The sequence below is a fragment of the Danio rerio genome, chromosome 2 (assembly GCF_049306965.1).
Source record: "Danio rerio strain Tuebingen ecotype United States chromosome 2, GRCz12tu, whole genome shotgun sequence".
Taxonomy (NCBI): Eukaryota; Metazoa; Chordata; class Actinopteri; order Cypriniformes; family Danionidae; genus Danio; species Danio rerio.
The window spans coordinates 30333275-30354484 of NC_133177.1; the positions used below are offsets into that span (position 1 = coordinate 30333275).

The following is a 21210-nucleotide window of genomic DNA, read 5'->3' on the forward strand; positions in this document are numbered from 1 at the left end:
TGCAAAGATGATTCACTCACATTAGACCTGTTGCATCAGTTTGGCCTCCACAGAGAAGGTTCCACTTTCCAGTCATATTAGCCATTTATTAACCTTTTTAGTTTTGGGGGAGGGGTTTGTAGAGGTTTGCTTGTTTGTTACAGAAATCCCTGTTGCTGCCGACTACTGCATGCTTGCCAGGAAAAATGGATTATGAAATAAATTATGAAATAAAATAAATTGCTAAATTAACAAACAATAGTTTTGTAAAAGTCTGCAAAAATAAAAAAAATGAACGGTTACCAAATCTTGTTAAAAATGAACAATTTGTCACTTAGTGTGACTTTCAGTTTTTCTAAATGTAACATATTTCAGATCAGAGCTATTTCCGATTTCATCAGATTTCCACATTTATAAATTCGTTTTTGTGCAATAATCATACAAAACAGAATTGTTTGTGTTTGGTTTCAATTACAAGAACTGTTCTCTGCCCCTAAAAGTCCAATACTAATATCTGGTTCCAGGTTCATTCAATACATTTCAGAAAGAAATTTGAATAGGTATATATTATATATGTACCCGGTGTTGGGGGATGTTACTTTTGAAAGTGCATTACATTATTGAGTTACTGCCCCAAAAAAGTAACTAATTGCGTTATTTTGTTACTTTTTATGGAAAGTAATGCGTTACGTTACTTTTGCGTAATGAGTGCAGTCTAACTGTCTGTTCCCTTGCAGAAGGTTCTCTCATTGAGTGCTTGATTCAACCTGACTAAGGTCATTTCTATTCCGCAATATATTTTGTAAAAGCCAATTAAGCAAGTTAAAAGGTAACTCGCATTACATTTTTAAAAAAACAAACTCAAAAAATCTTATTACTTATTTTTAAAAGTAATGCATACTTTACTTGTTACTTTGGAAAAAAAGCTATATATATATATATATATATATATATATATAACTGATCTTTTTAAACTTTTGCTTAATTTGATCAAAATTTCAAAGTCTCTTACAGTCTTTATACTGATGTTTCCAATGCTTTGGCAATGTCAATACTTAAGCTTCACAGCAACTTCAAAATATTATGCGTTGACTACATTTCACAGTTTGTTTTACTTTTTTGTTATTTTCCTCTGTAAACACTGGCCTTGATAAATTTTCTTCATCACTACCAACACCTTTCGTCAGCTAAAAATGCATGTCAGTGTATGTGAATGCTTTCTTTAATTTTTTTTTTTTTTATGATCGCTCAAAAAGACAGAAATCCAAGTGTGTGCCTTTGAGGTATGAATCATGTTCTGCAGAACACCACTTCACCTTTGTGGCAACCCTTAAAAATGTTTTTGTAGCTTCTATGCAGCCTCGTAGTGCTCTGTGCACTTGCTGGCTGCACTTGTTAAATTGTGCACTTAAAGCAAATGCAATATCACAAGGCCGACACTTACTTGGATCGCAAACTCCCCCACACATTGACAGTGTCCTTCCATATCAAGGGCAAACTGTGGTTCAATCTGTGAATGCCACACATAGGCACAACTGTAAAAAAATTTTTTTTAATGAAACCTTGTCTAAAGATTCTACCTCTCTCGGTTTAAAACTAGCTCGGCTTCCCTGTCACTTACGAACTAGAGCTCTGGTCTACTATGCACTACTTCAAACAAATACTCTTCCCCTGCCTCAGCGCTTCTCAACTGTGGGATTAAATGCAAGAACATTGGACTCACAGTAGCTCAGTGAAGCTCAGGGCTCTAGCTGTCGCCAGTGTTCGTTAATCCAGGCCAATGTGACACCGTAGAGTGTCCCACTGTAATTGAGGAGCTGTTGCATTTGTGTAGTTTTGACTGGCTCAGCACCACTGTTGAAGGCATAGGTCTATTGACGGTGACATAAGCCAGCAACAGTTAATTAACTTTTTCATAACGTAATGCTCGCAGCTGGATTAGAGGACTCTCTTCAATATAAAGTTTCTCTTGTTTGTTTTAGGTCACAGAGGGATTGAGCCTGACAGGCCTTCTAGCAATGTGACTTAAATCATGCTGTGGATGATAGACACAAGTGCACTTTCGCATTGGGAAGTTTTTTTTTTTTTAACACGTCATAATTCCATTAAAATGTATGATTCTTTTTCTTTCTCAATGTCAGTACAAAAAAGGAAAAACATAACAGGATGACTATTGCACTCAAAGGAAAATCGAAATTTCATTTATTACAATGGGTACAGTAAGTATTTTTCTCATTTGGAGGAGAGGGTGCAAAGGAGATACAGCAGACCTCAGCATTCATAGGATGTTTCATTCAGTCATAATAAGCCGTATCTATTCTTAATGTAACATTAAATGTCAATTCCGGCTCGCTGTAATATTCAGAATTTCAAAGTAAACAACATCAAAAGTGCTGTTTAAAGCTTTGAGATTCATTGGAGCCAGAACATGCAAACACACCCCGTGCGGCCACAGAGGCTCTGACCACAATGAAAACATTTGCATGTATTTCTTGTGATATACAATGCAGCTCATGTCCAAATGTTTGTTTTGCGCAGTAGACACATTTCAAGCTGAAAGGGATTGTTGAGTAAACGAGTAGTAAAGGAATATAGTAGACAATAATGAAAATTCTGTCATTGTTTACTCACTCTCCACTTGTTCCAAATCTGTTTGGATTTCTCTCTTAAATGAAATGAAGATATTTTGAAGAATGTTGGAAACTAGTAGACACTGACACATCTGTAGTGCATATGTGTGATTAAGAGTAAGGCTGTTTTTCAATTTTTAAAAAAGAAAACAGACTTGCAAGAAGGTCGCTGGTTAGAGTCTCGGCTGGGTCTGTTGGCGTTTCTGTGTGTCTGAGTTTACATGTTCTCTCTGCATTCGCGTGGGTTTCCTCCGGGTGCTCTGATTTCCACTACAGTCCAAAGACATGCAGTACAGGTGAATTGGGTAGGCTAAATTGTTCTTTGTTTATGAGTGTGAATAATTGTCCCAGAGATGGGTTGCAGCTGGAAGGGCATCCGCTGCGTAAAAACATGCTGGATAAGTTAGTGGTTCATTCCACTGTGGCGACCCCTGATTAATAAAGGGACAAAGCTGAAAAGAAAATGAATGAATGAAAAATTCTTGCGACGACGGATCTTGCCAGGAAGAAACTTGGGAGATCAGGAGACCGCGAGAACAGAGAACGTGTCCTGTGAGAAATGAACTGCTGCGTTTTTCCTGATGGTCATATGACCTTCACGGATTTTAAACAGAAAATTATTTAAACATCACAGCATTCATACTATACAAATAAAACAGATTTTGATAGTTATTTATCCACAATATGGTCAAGTATGTACAGTATACTTAGAACCTAATGAGGTGGTAAGTGCTTTTTCAATTAAAGATTAATTTTTTTTTTTTTCTAAATATCAATGTTGATTTGGATTTTAGCAAATGCCTGTGAGATCAAATCTGAGCATATGCATGTTTTATAAATGAGGCTCTTGGTTTCTACATTGTACCTGACCTTATGAAAGTGTAAGGAAGGCAAGTTTATTTAAACAAAATGCTTATTCAAGGTGCTTTTCATAAACAAGTAGATTAAAACAATCAAAAAATAACCACACAAAAAGGTATAAGAAACAAAAACAACAAAGGAACATTCATTCATTCATTTATTCATTCACTCATTCATTCATTCATTCATTCCTTTGGCTTAGCTCCTTATTTATCAGGGGTCATCACAGCGGAATGAACGGCCAAGTATTCCGGCATATGTTTTACACAGCGGATGCCCTTCCAGCCGCAATCCAGTACTGGGACACACTCTCAAACACACACACACACACACCACCACGGCCCATTACACAATAAATACCCTATGGAAACCAAAGAAAACCAATGTGAATATGAAGAACAAAGAAACAAAATGATTAAAAACATTGAAATTATACATTATAAATTATATGTTAAAGTAATTTAAAATGAATAAAAAAAATAATGTTAAGTGACACAATTCTATCAAAAGCTGGGTTAGTTTTAAATGTATCAAACTTTGTAACATGAAGTTCAAAGCATTCATTTTTTAATGTTTTTTATTTTTTTATTTTATAATGAATTTATAATGAATTTTTATTTTTAAATGAACAAAGTTAAAAGCACAGCTTTTCAAATGAATCTGTTTGATATCATTCATAAATGCTAGAAATAGAAAATCTTTGAGTGAGTCTGCGCTTTTCCTCTCCAAAAGTTATGAGCAACCCAAATGTATGTGGGCTTATTCAAAATAGAATTCTTCACACACTAGGCCATTCAACATGTTTGTTCTTGTGATCTTAAATAGTTTGTTTTTGTTTCGTGTTTAGTCTGTCTGATTTTTTTAGGCTGTAAAACTAAGGCCAGGGTGAGTGTTGCTGACAACTTGTGAACATGGTAATAATAAAAAAAAAAATCACAAAAGATATGCACATGCTGCTTTGATAATGAAATCTATGTCAGGCCCACCGCACAAGGACCCTCACATACACCTAAAACACAAGGATTGACTAATGTATAGACCCAAAGCCAAGCTGAATCTTGTAGATGTGAGTGGCATGATGAGGGTTGATTGTCTATTTTTTGGTTCAGTGTCCTACTTCAACTCCACTCCACATTTTCCATAAGAGAAACCATTTCGAGCAATAGAAATGCAACCAATTTAAACTTTTTCAAACAACTCAGCCACTCTTCCTCACTACATGAAAAATGATTCAGCTCTGCTTCTGCTGCGAGGGAGAAAATGCAGTGGCTTCGACTTTCAAAACCTGGCTCCTCACTCCAGGCAAAACTGCTTCCTCTCAGCACCACACACACTGAACACCATGAACACTGACAAGCCGACTGATACAAACAGTGAAACATGCTGTATCTGAAAGTTCAGTCATTCACTCATCAGATAGTATATTCAGTATGAAAAATGATTTCAGACAGGCTTCTAAAGCATCATAATGATGGTTTCATGATCAAAAAAGAAAAGAGGTACAGAGAAAACCAAGCAACAGCACTGACTTATATGCTGTGTGTACTAATTATTACCTCAGCTTTCTTTTTTTTTTTAAATGTATATTTCATTTAAGCTTTTTTCTTTTTCAAATAAATAAAAAAAAAACAGTGCAAAGAAAATAGACTGGTATAAGTATAGCAACGATAAATCAGAAAATAAAAATACATTAACGTGAATAAATAACGAACAAATGGGGATATTACCAATTAAAGCAATCATAATGTTTAAATGTAATTATCAGAGTATAATCAATTGCTCCAATAAATTGTTGGCATAGTACTAATCAGTATGGAGGAAATCCAGAAAAGGTTATGGTTTGAAGTTGGTGTTTGAGATTTTGTTTCCAAGAATCTTATCCTCTCTGAATGATTTGAAACAATTCACCCATCTTCTCTTTGAAAGAGGGAGGGTCAGAAGTTTTCCAGTTTAAAAGTATTGCAAGAGTTAGGCCCATCAAAAGCAGATATTGCTGGGACTTTGAAAGAAGTGTTTAATGTCTCAGAATATCCAAGAATTGCAAGACAATGGTCTCGCACAAACCTCCTTTTGAAAAACAAACAAAAAAAAGAAATCAAAAATATATTTCCAGAAATTAAAGTTTAGAACAAAACCAAAACTTTTTTAGATTTGTTTTTGACTAATACATCCGATGAATTACTTTAAATTGTACTAACCTGTGCCTTGTATTTATTGAACAACCATGCACCCTTCCAAGACATTAATTTCAAGTTTCATTAAGCACTTCCTCATCAAATTCATTGGACCAGATCACTTTTATATTTTGTACATACATCTAAATGAAAAAAAAAAAAAAAAAAAAAAAACACTACAGCGTGAAACTGGATGTCTAGAGCTTGGATTTGCCATTAAACACTGCTCATATATGTGCTAGATTTGGTTTGTCAACAAAACTTGGTATGACTGTTCGAATATAATGCCTTACTTGGTCAGACCCTGGGAGGTTAAATGCAGTTTGCATCTGAATAAAAATAGCAAATGTACCAGCTCGCTTATCTCTACAACACATATATACAGCTATAGAAAAACAAATAATAACTGAAGTTTGCAAGAAATGTTAACTTTATATAGCCTCATAAGTCAAATATTAAATCCAGTACATTCAAAGAAACAGAGAATATATTCTCAAACAGCCTCTTGTTTTCTGTGTATGTGTGGGTTTATGTATAATTTAATTACATTATTGCACTTCATGGCTTTCAAATCAGCATATCCAGTGCAATAATTGAAATCGCTAATTTAATTACGTGTTTATGTTAATATTTTTGTTGCAAACTTTTGCTCAATGATAAGGTGATGAAAATTCACATAAAACATATTTAACCATATCCAAAGTGTTCATTAAGTTAAGCTCGTCCTTCTGGAAAAAACACAAAGAACTACAACAGGCGTACATTCATGAGTCCACATTTCATGAACACAATATCTTAGCGACGAGATTTTAATTCGGTCCTTCTTTGCACACTTTGGCCCCTCAGTGGCCCCCCTTGAATCCTACAATCACCACGGCACCTTGGATACGCTGACTGACATCGGCACCTCCCCTCAGCGCAACGTTTCCCCGCTGAGCGATGCTCCTGTAGCGAACTAACTGAGACTTGTCCATTTTGTCAGCCACTTTCACCAGAGACAATAAGTTGCGCGTTACGCACTGTTTTCCCAGAGTTTGTGGAGACGGAGGCTCCCGAGGCATGCTTCACGGATGGCCGACAGTGTTGTGGTCCCTTTGTGAGTCTCTCCACAGTGCTCTCCCCTGGCTGAGGTTCGCTGCAGCTGTGGCTTCTCAATAGGGCTTATTGTAGACGCGCGGAGTGTGAGCGAGCAGCGCAGAGATTGAGCGGAACGGAGGGAAAGACGCCTGTAGTGCAAGGATGCTCCTGAATATGTTTCCTTCACTCATTCGGGAAGAGCGCGTCTAGAGCGGCGGAGACGTGACGGAATCCTTTCCTGCGTTTTCTCATGAACATTTACAATTTATAGGCACGAGAAGGACAAGAGATAAAGGTGAGTCTGATTTATGCAGTGTTTGGTGAGGTGCAATAATACCGGCTGAGTGTACTGTATGTGTCGCGTCCGTTTACATGCGTTACGAAGCTAGAAATGAACGCTGAAAGCATTCTTAAAGTTAAGTAAAAGATATTGCTTGATTTTTGTGTGAGTTTATTCATCCTTAAAAAAAAAAACATTTTATTGATTACGTGTAATCAAAGTATATACTATTATGGAACACATGTGAAATGTCAACTAAATTGCTAATGGAACCCCCATTCGATGTAATATTATTAAACATATTCACGCGCTTTGCATTTTCAAATATTGCCAAACAGTGTGGTCAGCAGCACCAAGATTTTAAGAGCCGCTTCTCAAAGTTTCTCTCGCTCCCTGTGATGCTTTAATATTCAGCGCTTTTCCCTTGGGATCATCTGTGATGTTCAAAAGTTAAGGTCTGGCAGTCAGCATATTAATCGAGTTGCTACGAAGTACAATTTCTCAGTCCTAAGAGCAATAGTTGGTACGTTGCCAGAGAGTCGCATTTGTGATGCAAATACTGTCGTCTGTAGTGTGACTATGAATTAGTTTTGATGTGACAATATCTCAATGTCAGTCAGAGGGTTTGTTTTTGTAATTTTCTGTGTCGTGCTGTGCCAAAAAAAGGGGAAACAAGAGAGCTGGTATCACAAGGCACAGAGGTGCAGATGTTCCTCACACATTCGTGTCGATATCAAATATACCTCCCTGTCAGGACGCCACTGCAATGCCAACAGCAGCACCGAGGCTCGTAGTGGAGGAAACTTCGCCTGCAATGCGAAGCAGCAGGCCGCTAGGTGGCGCTTTGAGTGAACTCTAGGGCCAACTTGATGTGGCTTGCATCCAACAATTAATTGTGGATTTGTGAGCGTGAATGTGTGTTTAGTATGGAGTTATTCTTCGTATTATTTGCAGGATATGCTCAGTCGTTCTTCTGCTGTTACTTACAGCTTTTTTTGACTTAACATCTGGTTGTTGCCAATTTGCTGTGCTTAAGTTTGTGGCCATGCATAAACAGGGCTGTCAGGGAAGACGACTTGGACTAACAATATTGTCCAGTAATTCGGGGCACCCCATTATTTCTTTCTTTTTCATTTTTTATGGTGCAGCCTGTTTTTTTTTTTTTTTTTTTTTTTTTGAAAGATTATAAAATTGAGAACCATGGTTAATTATATTTTTCTTTGTGTTATTTGGGGTTTTGCCAAGTAGCCTAATGTTGTACACTAAAAAACAAAACAATTTAAAACAAAACAAAGCACACACACACACACAAAATCCCTGTAAATCACAAATTTCACGTTTATCTACAAAGAATCAGCAATTAACACTGAACTCAAGGTGCTAATTTGAAGTTTGAAGACTGAAATTGAGACCAAAATATATCTATCTATCTATCTATCTATCTATCTATCTATCTATCTATCTATCTATCTATCTATCTATCTATCTATCTATCTATCTATCTATCTATCTATCATCTATCTATCAGGGATGTGCGGTTAGGTGAGGCCGGGGACTCATCATCCTCATCGCTATCATTAGATGTGTGCTGATAAAATAAATATTTGTCCAATAAATATTTGAGATACAGAATGTGCAATAAATTAAATTTCTGTACAATTCAAAATATTTTAAACAATTTTTTTATTCAAAATTGCTGTATTTTGCTTATTTCCTGTTCAATACAGCGTAGGCACACGTCAGATTGTGCAATCACTTGTAAACTGACTTTATCAGGTGGCTTTTGCTTACTCAGTGTATGCTACCAATGTAATGCTTCATTAAAATGTTTTTATACATAATAAGCATTTTTATTATATGTCCTCACTTTCCATATGATAGTCAATGTATGTCAATTTATGAATATCACTTATATATTGCTAGAATCTGACATACAGCCGCACTGAAATGACATGAGGTGAGGCAGACAGTAGCTCTGCTGCATTGAAGAGGGCGCATGTGAGCTCATGGTTCTTTTTGTTCTTAGAAGATGATTAATACTGTCCAGTAATTCAAAGCACCCAATTCTCTCTTTCAGTTTTTTATGCTTTTTAAGCTTGTTTTTTAATTTTAATTTTTTCAAAGATTATAAAATTGATAACCATGGTTAATTATTATTTTTTCTATCTATCACAAAAATGACATTTTACACTAGTTTAAAGAAAAAAAGTGTCTAAAATGTATTATCTCTTCATTTTTCTGTGAAAATCACATTGGAAAGCACATGCATAAACCTTTTATTTTTGGCATTTATAGCAGTACCTTTGTAACAGTAAATTTTATTTGCAAGTTTACAAAGAAAATGACATAAACAGTCTCTTTTTGTGAAGCGTGTAATGGAACTCTGCTAGAAAATCACCTTTTAATGTGTATTATTTATGATAAATTTTCTTCTGGCAGGCTCATAAGCTGCCATATCTAGCCCGGATCCTAGCGTAATCTTGTCATAGTCACCCTCAAGTGTCTACACAGTGAAGGGCAGCCATAATAAGAAGGCCATATGCTACCAGTCCGCATTGGGCCGTGTATGATGTCCAGATGCCAGGAGCCTTGCTTTGCTCTGTGTTCGAGCATACTGTCCCTAGTGAGTGCCACAATCGCTCGTGCACCGCAGGGTGGCTGTGACTAGAGAGAGTGCAGAGATGGGTTTTTGGAGCCGAGTCTCTGACTGTGGCTGTGGGCGCTCTCTCACAGGGCGGTCTGCGCTCAAGACTAAGCTCCTCTCGTCAGATGGCATGGGGGGCTAATGAGACTTCATCATTCTGTCCCAGACCATTTGGGCGATCTGTGCCGAACACAAAGTCCGGGGTCTCAGCCAAGCTCAACAGCGAGCAGATTCGGGCGGGGAAGAAAGATGTATGTGGGGGGCTGGAACAAATATAGTACACTCGTGAGTAGTGGCATATAGTCGCTTTGTAAAGTACAGTAATAGTTTTTTTTTTTTTGGTCAGGATCTGTTATTTTGCTATCTGAGTTTATAATCTTAAGAAAATGTTTGTTTAACCAAAAAAGACTCGCAAAGAATGCAAACTCAATCATATATGTATACAGTATAGTCATTTATTTGTCTTAATACTATATAGAACTTTTTTTAAATCAGCTTCACGTTAATAAAAAAACAATTCACATTGTTAATGTTATAAAAATCTGTCAATTATGAAATATACTTCAGCTCTAAAGCAGCAGTATAAAAGATAATTGATCATTGTTTACTTAATGCCAACTTTATAAACGTTAACGGTCACACTTTATTTTGATGGTCCGTTTGTTAAATTAAGTTACATTGCATCTACATGTCAACTAATTCTCAATAAGTTATAAGTAGACGGTTAAATTGGGGTTAGAGTTGGGTTTAGGGTTAGTGTAAGTTGACATGTCTGTGCAAAGTTTCTTACAATTAGTTAAATGTCTGTTGAAGGAGCAGTATCAACAGATATTAAGCAGACAGTTGACTTATTCTCAAGTGGAACATCAAAATAAAATGTTACCCCGGTGACATTCTAAACAGTCCAGTTCCAAAAATAAAACAATATTTTTTTTTTTTGTATTCTTCATAATTTTATCATAATCTTTAAAAACAGACATTGTATACAGATTTGGTTGCACATGTTTTTGCTGAAGTTTTCTTTATCGCAGAATATTTTAACAATAAATTTATTTGAACTGAAATCTGTGGTGGTAAACTACATTTTCCAACTCCCGTGAAATGCTTTGAAATGTGCATTTTTTATTTGATGTTTGACGTATCAAATTTTAAAACTGTAGAGATAATGAGACATAGAGTAGCTCCTGCCCGTTTAAACAAAACAACCAATAGCTCTTCATTTTATCACAGCTCTGCAGTGAGAGCAGTTGAGCTCAGACACATTGTCAAAATTTGAAGAGAAAATGTAATATGAGGTGAAGTGGAAAAAAAAATCATTGATCGATTTAGGCAGAAGTGACAAAATGCAAGCTTTACATGTTTATATTTGTTTTATATCTTCTAAATGTGAATTTTGTCACTGTTTTGGAGCACATTAGCTAATACACTCAACGGCCACTTTATTAGGTACACCTCACTAGAACCGAATTGGACCTTTTTTTGCCTTCAGAACTGCCTCAATTATTTGTGGCATAGATTCAACAAGGTACTGGAAATATTCCTTAGTGATTTTGCTCCATACTGACTTGATAGCATCACACAGTTGCTGCAGATTTGTCAGCTGCACATCCATGATCCCACATCCCTACATCACAGAGGTGCTCTATTGTATTGAGATCTGGTGATTGTGGAAGCCAAAGAAATCGAGACTCATCAGAACAGCAAACATTTTTCCAGTCTTCTATTGTCCAATTTTAGTGAGCCTGTGCACAGTGTAGCCTCAGTTTTCTGTTCTTAGCTGACAGGAGTTGCACCCTGTGTGGTCTTCTGCTGCTGTAGCTCATCAGTCTCATGGTTGGACGTGTTGTGTGTTCAGAAATGCTCTTCTGCATACCTCGGTTGTAATAACTGGTTATTTGAGTTACTGTTACCTTTCTATCAGCTCTAATCATTCTCTTCTGATCTCTTACATCAGTAAGGCATTTGCACCCACAGAACTACTGCTTACTGGATATTTTCTTTTTTTTCCTGACCATTCTCTGTAAACATGAAAATCCTAGTAGATCTACAGTTTCTGAAATGCTTAGATCAGCCCATTTGGCTCCAACAACCTCATTCTGATGCTCGGTTTAAAATGCAGCAGATCGTCTGGACCATGTCGACATGCCTAAATGCATTAAGTTGCTGCCATGTGATTGGCTGATTAGAAGTTTGCGTTAACTAGCAGTTGAAAAGGTGTACCTAATAAAGTGGCTGGGTGAGTAAAGATATCTTTAAAACTAGCAGTCTGAAACTAACATCAAAAAATAGATATGTTTAAATTTTTCACGGTATCTTTGAGTACACAGTGTTGTACCTTTGTCTTTTTTTTACTTTATACTATTTTATACATGATTTCATACTTTGTACTTTGTATCAAAGCTTTAATATTGTGATTCACCTTGTAGCCGGCGTAATGCTCTAAGATTTTCAAAATCTCTTATATGAGAAAAATGCAAAGCAACTAGAAAGTGAATCAATTATGAAACAAGTTACATTCAGCTACTGTATAAACATCTCTAAAGAAGGCAATAGATGTTGATATGATTATACAGCTCAAGCCAGTTCACTGTTAATTCATTTCTGTTCTGTAAGTTGATGTTGCAAAACAATTACCAGAGTCTGTGACGAGCTGGCCACACATTATTTTCAGAAAAAAATCAGAATGCATTTCTTCTTAACTGCATGTTGTGCAGTTAGCAGTCTGGCTCCATTTGAGAAATGCCCTGTCATGCAAACATGTCCTGAGATATTGCTTCAGACGCACAGCATTAAAAACCCCCAGCAGTCGTTTCCTATGTCCTTGTTTGCTTTGTTTTAATGCAAGCTTGATAAATGATCCATATCACCTTCCAGCTCTCTTTATTAGCTTGCGCTACGCTTTAAGCATTCCAGACTCGAAGCTCTTTTTTATTTTGCAGTGGTGTCATGTAGCACTTCAATGAAACCATTGGAGGTCGGAGATAATTGAGACGTTATAGAGGATTATTTCTGCATAACTGTGTTTTCTTGATACACGTCAGCCATTTTTGAAAACTTTTTTTATTGAATCTACTCAGTCAAACACACAGAGATCTAATCAGTCACTAAGCACTTGTAATTCCCCTATAAAGTGAAGCTTACGATAGAGATTACGGGCTTTAGATGTGACTTTTCCCCACTGAGGGGTCCTGGCACTGTGGTCTTCTGAAGCAAAGCGCAAGACGCTCTGTTCTCCTCCAACTACGCTGGTACTTTTTTAGCTTGGAGATAATACAAGGAGGGAATGGATTCCCTGAGGGATGCTTTGTGATTTACTCTTCTGTTCACCTTCAGAGCTGGAGTTTCAAATGTGTTCTTAGTTACAGCATCTGTCATAGGGTATAGCTTTAATGTCACTTTTGTATTTAACGACTTCAATTTAAGCTTACCTTGCCATCAACATTAATGCGTAACACTTTCAAATGGCGACACTGTTTGAAGCCCAACTGAACCTGCGAGAAACAGCGTAATGAGTCTAATGCGCATGCTGTGATTAATTACGAATTGGTAAGTGCTCGAAAAACTCAAAATGGGCACTGTTTTGCCTGTAAAACATAGGATAGATCTAATCTTTTCTCGGACAACGTGAGATTTCCGTGGAGATTTCAACATCCTCTTCAACATCAAAATAAGCTGTTGGGGTGTGAATCCTGCTGCTGTGGGTTTGAACTGCTGGAAGGACAGATTTCTCTAGAGAGCGTAGATGTGCTCTATCCAAATCCCTTTTGAACTGTTTTTTTCCAGACTTGTAAGTGTTTGACTTTAAAAGGATGTTAGAAACACCTAAAAGGCTCTCTCGGACCGAGAAGCTCCAGGGACCCCTTAGGAGAAATTTGTGCCTGGAATTTTGTCACTTCAACTTAGAGTGCACACTTTTAAATTGTAGTTCTCCATTGCAATTTGGAGCATGAGAGGTTTTTTTATACGCCATAAAAATCCAGTGTCACTTACATAACACTCTTTTACGGTGATGTCCATCATTGTAGTTCTTAGTAGACGCTCTTAAGCTGGAGGTTGTAGGTTTAAACCCCAGATGGGGCTATTCACAAACCACTGCCATTGTGCTCCTGAGAAAAGTGCTTAACCAACCCCAAGATGAGTTTCACACAATGCTGAAGTACCTTAAGTCAGATTGGATTAGAAAGAGAATGGTAAATAAAGAATAGCTGAATTATTCAACATAGGCTACTTGTGAAATATGATAATGACAATCTGTGGGTCAGTGACGCGATGCTCAAAAAAAAAAAAAAAAAAACATTAAAAATGCATAATATTCATTCAACCAGCCTGCTGCAAGGAAATCTAGTTTAAAACATTCATTTTACATTCATGCTGGTTTCATTTGACTTTGAATACATTTTTAAGATACGAGGAAAATGATGACTGATTAAAAAGTCTAACCATCAAGTAAAATATGATAAAATATTGTCTATACTTCATTAATGTGGGTGCATATATCTTAATCTTTCTATGAAAAACATATTTTGGTGTGTAACTCAAAATATGGGTACAGTTGGACAGCATTTATAAGTTATAACTTTTTTTTAGACATAATAGTAAAAGAAAAAAGCCTCATTGAAAAAAGTTGAAGATGTATATATTCACATTAAAGATGTACATTTTACTTTGTTTGGACAAAACTGTGTGTAGGTACTGTATAGTGTGTCCACAGTCATATTGGGGAGATATAAACACAATCATTTTTTTTTTTTTTCGCTGTCTTTCGGATGAGACGTTAAACCGAGGTCCTGACTCTCTGTGGTCATTAAAAATCCCAGGATGTCCTTCGAAAAAGAGTAGGGGTTTAACCCCTGCATCCTGGCCAAATCTGCCCACTGGCTTCTGTCCACCATGGCCCCCTAACCCTCCCCATATCATAATCCGCTTGTTAAGTGATGACGTGTTAGTGACGTATGTAATACTGTTTTCGGGTCCAAGCCGCCATTCACTTGAGTGGAGAAATCATTCGTTTATGATCACTTTTTATTCCTATCACGCATTAAAGTTAATTTTACATAAAGATATAGTGTACACAACATTCTCTGGGCTTGCTGCAGAACAAATACCAAAATTTTAACAATTTATAAAACAATGAATCACTTTCTGGCCATCGAATTTTAGGCATGGACATATATATTGCGATCGTGACTTTCGAAAGTATTAAATCGCTTTGTAAACAATTATTATTACCATTTCATGAATCTCCCCATTCAGTTCAATAGAGAGCTTCGACCCGGAAGCCGCTCCGCGTGACGTCACACTTAACAAGCGGATTGGCTTCATCACTCTGTCTCCTCTCCACCAATCAGCTGGTGTGTGGTGTGCGATCTGGCACAAAATGGCTTCCGTCGCGTCATCCAGGTGGATGCTGCGCACTGGTAGTGGATGAGGAGATTCCCTCTATGTGTAAAGTGCTTTAAGTGTCTAGAAAAACGCTATATAAATTTAATGAATTATTATTATCATTTTTTCTGTTGTTAAAATAGGATCCAAATCCCACTCATTTTGAGGCCCACTGCAACGTGACAGGATTTTCCCCGCCCACTGAATTGATTGACAGCCGCGTATTAACATGTCTCTGTAACAACACGTATAATCATATCAACAAGACAGGACATGGGCAAAGCAATTAGGATTTGATTTGTTCAGCTCTCTGTGATCATCAAACATTATCAAATGTGATGAAGTTTTAAAACATTTTTACACTGCATGTTTGTACTTTACTTTACCTTATGTGTCTTTACTTTATCACACCACTTTATCATTGCCGGAACAAATTTACAAGTATTTTCAAAAAGGGCCTGTTCACACACACAGACCTTTCCGAATAATTGCTGGTAATTTTTCGGAAAGGTCTGTATGTGTGAAAGAGGCTAATGTGTGTGACTCATCATTGCTGAAAGGTTTGAATTAACTTCACAACCAATACATCCAATAATCATTGGCAAAGTTCTTAGTATTTCTAACAAATTGACGCAGCAGAGGTGGAGTTTGAGGCCCACTCAGGCACATGGGAACAGCACAAAAACAGCTACATTTTGTTCAGAGCAAAATATTCCAATATTCTTAAAGGTAGAATAAATAGTCTAATGGGTGTTTTGAGCTGAAAGAAATAGAGAAATAAAAGACTTATCTTAAATCTTGCAAAGGGGGTAAATTAGGTGCCCTTCAATGGCGAAATAAGTCTTCAAGCCAATTATTTCTTGAATATTTCCTAAAAAACATTTGAAACCAGCTTGAATGCAAATTAAGCATGTTTTAAACTAGACTTTTAGCCAGTCTTATATTTGACATTGACCCATATTCTGTCTGAGTATGATAATAGAGCAACTCTTTCCTTTGCTAGGACTTGAGATGGTACATATTTGCTTTATTTTTCCAAATCTTTGCATTGGAGCACCATCCCTCTTCCTCTGTCTGTTTCCCCCTCCCATCCCGTTTCCCTTCAGCCCTAAAGATTAATGTGCTCCACTTTCAGCAGTGCTGTCAAATACCCATCCAGAGGAAAGAGCTGAATGTCCATTTTGCTCACCTGTTGCGTCCAGCCTGCACCTGCATCTCACACGGCAACCTCTGAAATGCCAGAAGTCATGTTGTCTTAATCTGTGGTTCAAATGCGAGCCGCTATTCTAAAAAGAATGACAGTAAATCAAGCCAGCATCTGTGCTGACAGACACACTTTTTTGTATATTTTCCTGACTCTTTCTCTCTCTCTCTCCCTGATTTTCTTCATCCTCTCTCCCTGATGTCTGTTCTCACCGCAGGTTTGAGGGCTTCAACTACAATCATCGTTCATTCCTGTGGTCTCTCCCATCAATCACCGGTCAGACGGTCTGGTCTGTCTGGCTGCCCGTGCCAGTGCTGAGGGTGGTGCATCATTTCCAAGGAGCCAACTATTCACCTTAAGATCTCTGCAGTCCGTTCAGTACGGAGGAGTGTATTTTTTTTGTTTCCTTTTTTTTTACTTTCATCCTTTCAACAAATGATGCAGATTGGCTCTGCAGTGTGGACTGGACTGGCTGTAATGACTATACTGCTGTTGGCCCAGCGGGATGTGGGCTGTGGGGGGATGACTTTGAATTCTGTCCCGCTCCGTTCTGTTTCCCTGAGGCCCCTCAGAGATTCTGTGGGCACATCCCTTCAAAGACATAAGCGCAACTGGGTGTGGAACCAATTCTTTGTCCTAGAGGAGTACACTGGAGATGAACCTCTTTATGTTGGCAAGGTAGGAAAAATATATTCAAGTGGCTTTGATATTTTGCATGTACCCTCTTAAGAGCACTGAGGTCATTCCTGGTATTACAATCTCTTGTTTTTTATATACACGCTATGTATTACCATAGTCATTACATAAGCTGGATAATAACTACTGTAGGTACTCTATCTTTATTCTTACCCCTGAACCAAACCTTAACCCTTGTAGTGTCTTTATATAACCAAGTACTTATTTGTATTAAGTGCATGAACATTAAGTGCATGTACTGTAAAACAAAGTGCAACCAAGATTGATTTGATCAAAAGTGGTCAAACAAGCATTGCTGTTTATTTCTGGTAGTCACATAAACTCAAAAGTTTTGGCTTGTAATATTAAGTAAACAATGTACACCCAGCTGGTTTTGATCATAGAATAAACCCCAACAGAAATCTTTATGTACTGTATGGGATAAAATATATTCAGAAGGTTGTTATTGCAGAATAAAGCCCGGCAGGCTTATCGGCAGTTGTTATATAAGCCTGAAGGGCTTTATTCAGTGAAAACAACCGCCTGGATGCACATTTTCTTGCTTATTACATGGCTACTTGCCACAAAATCTAAAATATAGACAGCAAACTTTGTTCTGACATGTAATCATTTAATAATTCTTTAATTAAAGGAAAATTAAAGTAAATTAAAGTGTCTAAATAGAGTATACGCCAACCTATATGTTATTCGCTCACAGAATAGTACCAAACAGCAGTGTATTAATGTGGATGTATGCATCTGTATGTGAAATGATTAATTGATGGTCAAGATGATTTAAAGTACCTAGATAAGACTGTGTTATTAGTTTTAGTGGTTGTTATATGGGTATAACATAGCATGGAATTTTGCAACTGACTAATCAGAATCACAGTGTAACAAATTTGTTGAGAACAACTAGCTGGATGTGCATTATTCCACTTCTGAACACAATAACTATATCAAAGTACTTAGTTTTGGTATAGATATTGGAATATTGACAGTTGTTAACAGCAAATAACACACTTCAGAATGTTGCAGCTGACTAATCAGTATTGGGTATTGCAGAGAACCATGCTTGGTTGAGTTGCATTTATTTATTAAATTTAAATATATAAACCATTTGAATGTGGTCATGTCATTGGCCCATTAACATTTCCTGCTTGTTATCAAGCTATTTCCAGCTATAACAAGAGGCAACTTAACTATTACTTAATGTTAAAACAGCTTTTATAACCTTATTTATCAATATCTGTCTCTTTTTGGATTCTTGAAAGCTATAGGAATAAAAATGTAAAACAAGAAATATGTTGGGACCATTGTTTTTCTTGACATCCTTTAAAATGGTCTATAAATGTTTTTATATTTTTTACATTGTCACTGTTGTTTATTTTGTTTCATCTTTGCTGCAAAAATATGTCAAATAAATCCCCCAAAATGAATACTACTTGTTCTAGGTGTAAATGGGGTCCTAGATCGCATTCAGTGGCTTCCTGATAACTGAGCTGACATGTTTTTTTAGATGTACTTTGGATGCCCAGAAGCCAGTAGAGCTGTCCAGTCACGGAGACTTATTTCTCTGGAGTGTCTGTAAGGTCTTGAGCCTCGACTGTACATGATTGTCATTTCTGCTAACCCCAGAACACTAATTAAGCATGACTAGCTTTTTTGTATAGTCTTGGCATATGGAGGCATCCTAATACAGGCTCTTGTTTATAATAATAATAATTAATAATTCACAAATTGTCATATTTATTTTAAATATACAGTGGGTGACATTTTAAAAGGAGCATTACCATCGCGAGTGGCACTGCCGCCACACTAACACATATTTTTTGGTACAACCGCAGTTTGCAATTATGCCGCCAGGGGGCACAAAGGGACAGGATGCGAATGAACAGAAATATACAGTAGCTGTAAATACCCTGCTACTTGTAATTAAAGATAAATAATGAAAGAAAGCGTTATAATTCCTCTATTAATCATTAAAAACTTGTTAACAAGCTTTATTATCATTGTAAACTTGTTAAGTGAAATGAGGATTCATTTTGGAAAGTTAATAAAAAAAATTAAAAGACAACTAAAATGAAAGTACAAACATACATACAAATAAGTAGGCCTACATAAATTAATGAAAGAAAGAAAGAAAAAAAAGAAAGAAAGAAAGAAAGAAAGAAAGAAAGAAAGAAAGAAAGAAAGAAAGAAAGAAAGAAAGAAAGAAACCAAAATGGATACTACTCTTTCTAGGTATATCCAGTGGCTTCCTGTTAACTGAGCTGACATGTTTATTAAGATAATGTACTTTGGATCCCCAGAAGCCAGTAGAGCTGTCCAGTCACGGATACTTATTTCTCTGGAGTGTCCGTAAGGTCTTGTGTCTCAGCTGCACATGATTGTCATTTCTGCTAACCCTGGAGCACTAATTAAGCATGACTAGCTTTTGTCTATAGCTGGGGTCTCAAACTTCCGGCCCGCAGGCCATTTACGGCCCCTTCTCCTTTTCCTCCCTCCGGCCAGCAACTGACGTCAAAAATTTATGTGATTCAGCCCGCCAAAACATATATTTTTAAACCACTATCATTGTTGTGCAGTTGCATCTAGCAATTTATGGTTTTGACCCGCCACCTAGTCGATATTTATAGTACTGTATTCAGATTAGTTTTACTTTCATTTTCTCTCAGTGTATGGTTGAGAATAACACACATGCGTTTTATTTCTCTGGCTGATTTAAACGTTAAATAAGTGTAAGTGTTCTATTTTTACTAAAGCTCTATTTTTGTAAATATTCAAGGGCCGTTTGATTATTTCCAGTTTTATACCACTTGTATTTTCTTGTACAAACACGTCTTCATGGCTTACACCTCATGCTGGTGGTGTAGCAAATATGATAATTTTGCTAATATTTGATTCAAATGGTCTCATTTAATAGATTTTCTTCATATGCTTATTAAGATTTGCATAAAAACTATACACATTAGTAAAATTGTACTTCTAGTTGATGTAAATGTGAATATGTTCATACTTTCCCCTTATTTGTTATAGTTTTATAAAAAAAAAAGAAAGATGTTTAAAAGAACAATTGCAAGTAAAGTCCAATCGGCTTTCTAATAATGCTTATTATTTGTAGTATTTCATAGCAATTTAAACTCCCTCTTCAATGTGTTCAACAATAAACAAAAAGCTAGAGTTCTGACTGCATATAGTCTGTAAAAAAAAATGGCTGAATGTGTGTCTAGCGCTCAGCTATACACACAACAATCACAGATATATTTCAGCAGCTGATGTGTAAAACGATAAACGTGCCGATTTGCATTATCACTAATGGCAAGTAATGCTTGAAATATAAACGTCATGTCTGTTATTCTAAGATGCATCAATTATGTCAGGTTTCCACTTTTTTCTAATGCTTAAATGTTAAAATGGCTCTTTAATAAATTGTCACTCACTAAAAAGGCTCCTCGCCAATTTGAGTTTGAGACCCCTGGTCTATAGTTTTGGCATATGGAGGCCTTCTAATACAGACTCTTGCTTGTAATAATTAACAATACCTTTTACAATCTGTACCTGTCATTTTCATTTTAAATATATACTATGAGAAATCCAATTTTCTTTGATTGTTTGACATACAGTATGTGCTATAGAAATATACTCAAATGTTCTTCTTTAGTACTATAAAAAAAAGCAATTATTGAAATTGGAACTGAAAAGCTACTGTTGATTGCAGAGAAAGAGAGAGAGAGAGAGAGGCAGAAAAATGTCATTAAAATTCTAATAAATTCTTGAATATATAGTTCAACAACTTTTGATTGCCACATTTGCTGAGCTGATGTTTTAAAATAACAGCACTGCATCTGCCAATTAGAAAGCTCATTATGGCTTAGTAAAATTACAGAAACCTTCACATGCCTCATGTCTCTGTCATGATGAGGTATAAAAGTACCTTTTTTGAGGATGTGTCAATCACACTCCTTAATGAAGCGCATGTGAAGAACAGATGCTCTTTCTATACATATGTCCTACACGTGCACATTGCATTCAATAATATGCTATAGCAATACTCTCAGGCAGTTTTAAAAGCTTAGCTAATGTTCATTTTCCAACATTTTAAATAAAAGCGTTTGAGAATGGAGGTTGACATACGTTGTTACATCAAAGCTCCGGCTTTTAAAGTGTTTTAGCCATCACTTTCCCTCATATTAATGCAAGCCTATAGATGAGCGTATGGCTTATGAATATCTGATGCATTGTTTGATCAGAACTCTTTGGCATGCACATGGTTGTGTGTTTAATGAATATCACATGTAGTG

The 21210-nt window shown here is 36.5% G+C and overlaps 1 protein-coding gene across 3 annotated transcripts in view; it reads left to right on the forward strand.

The window, feature by feature from the left end:
- The first annotated feature begins 6615 nt into the window (after positions 1–6615).
- cdh7a (cadherin 7a) overlaps positions 6616–21210 on the forward strand; it is a 95722-nt gene continuing 81127 nt past the window's right edge. The window contains exons 1-2 of one of the 3 annotated variants that reach the window (XM_005163402.5): positions 6616–7016; positions 16449–16909. In XM_005163402.5, the coding sequence (XP_005163459.1) occupies positions 16667–16909 (243 nt within the window). In that variant the 5' untranslated portion in view covers positions 6616–7016; positions 16449–16666. Of the gene's footprint in view, positions 7017–16448; positions 16910–21210 lie in introns of those variants that run through there. The other 2 variants (XM_073920012.1, NM_001077448.2) reach the window with 2 other exon arrangements.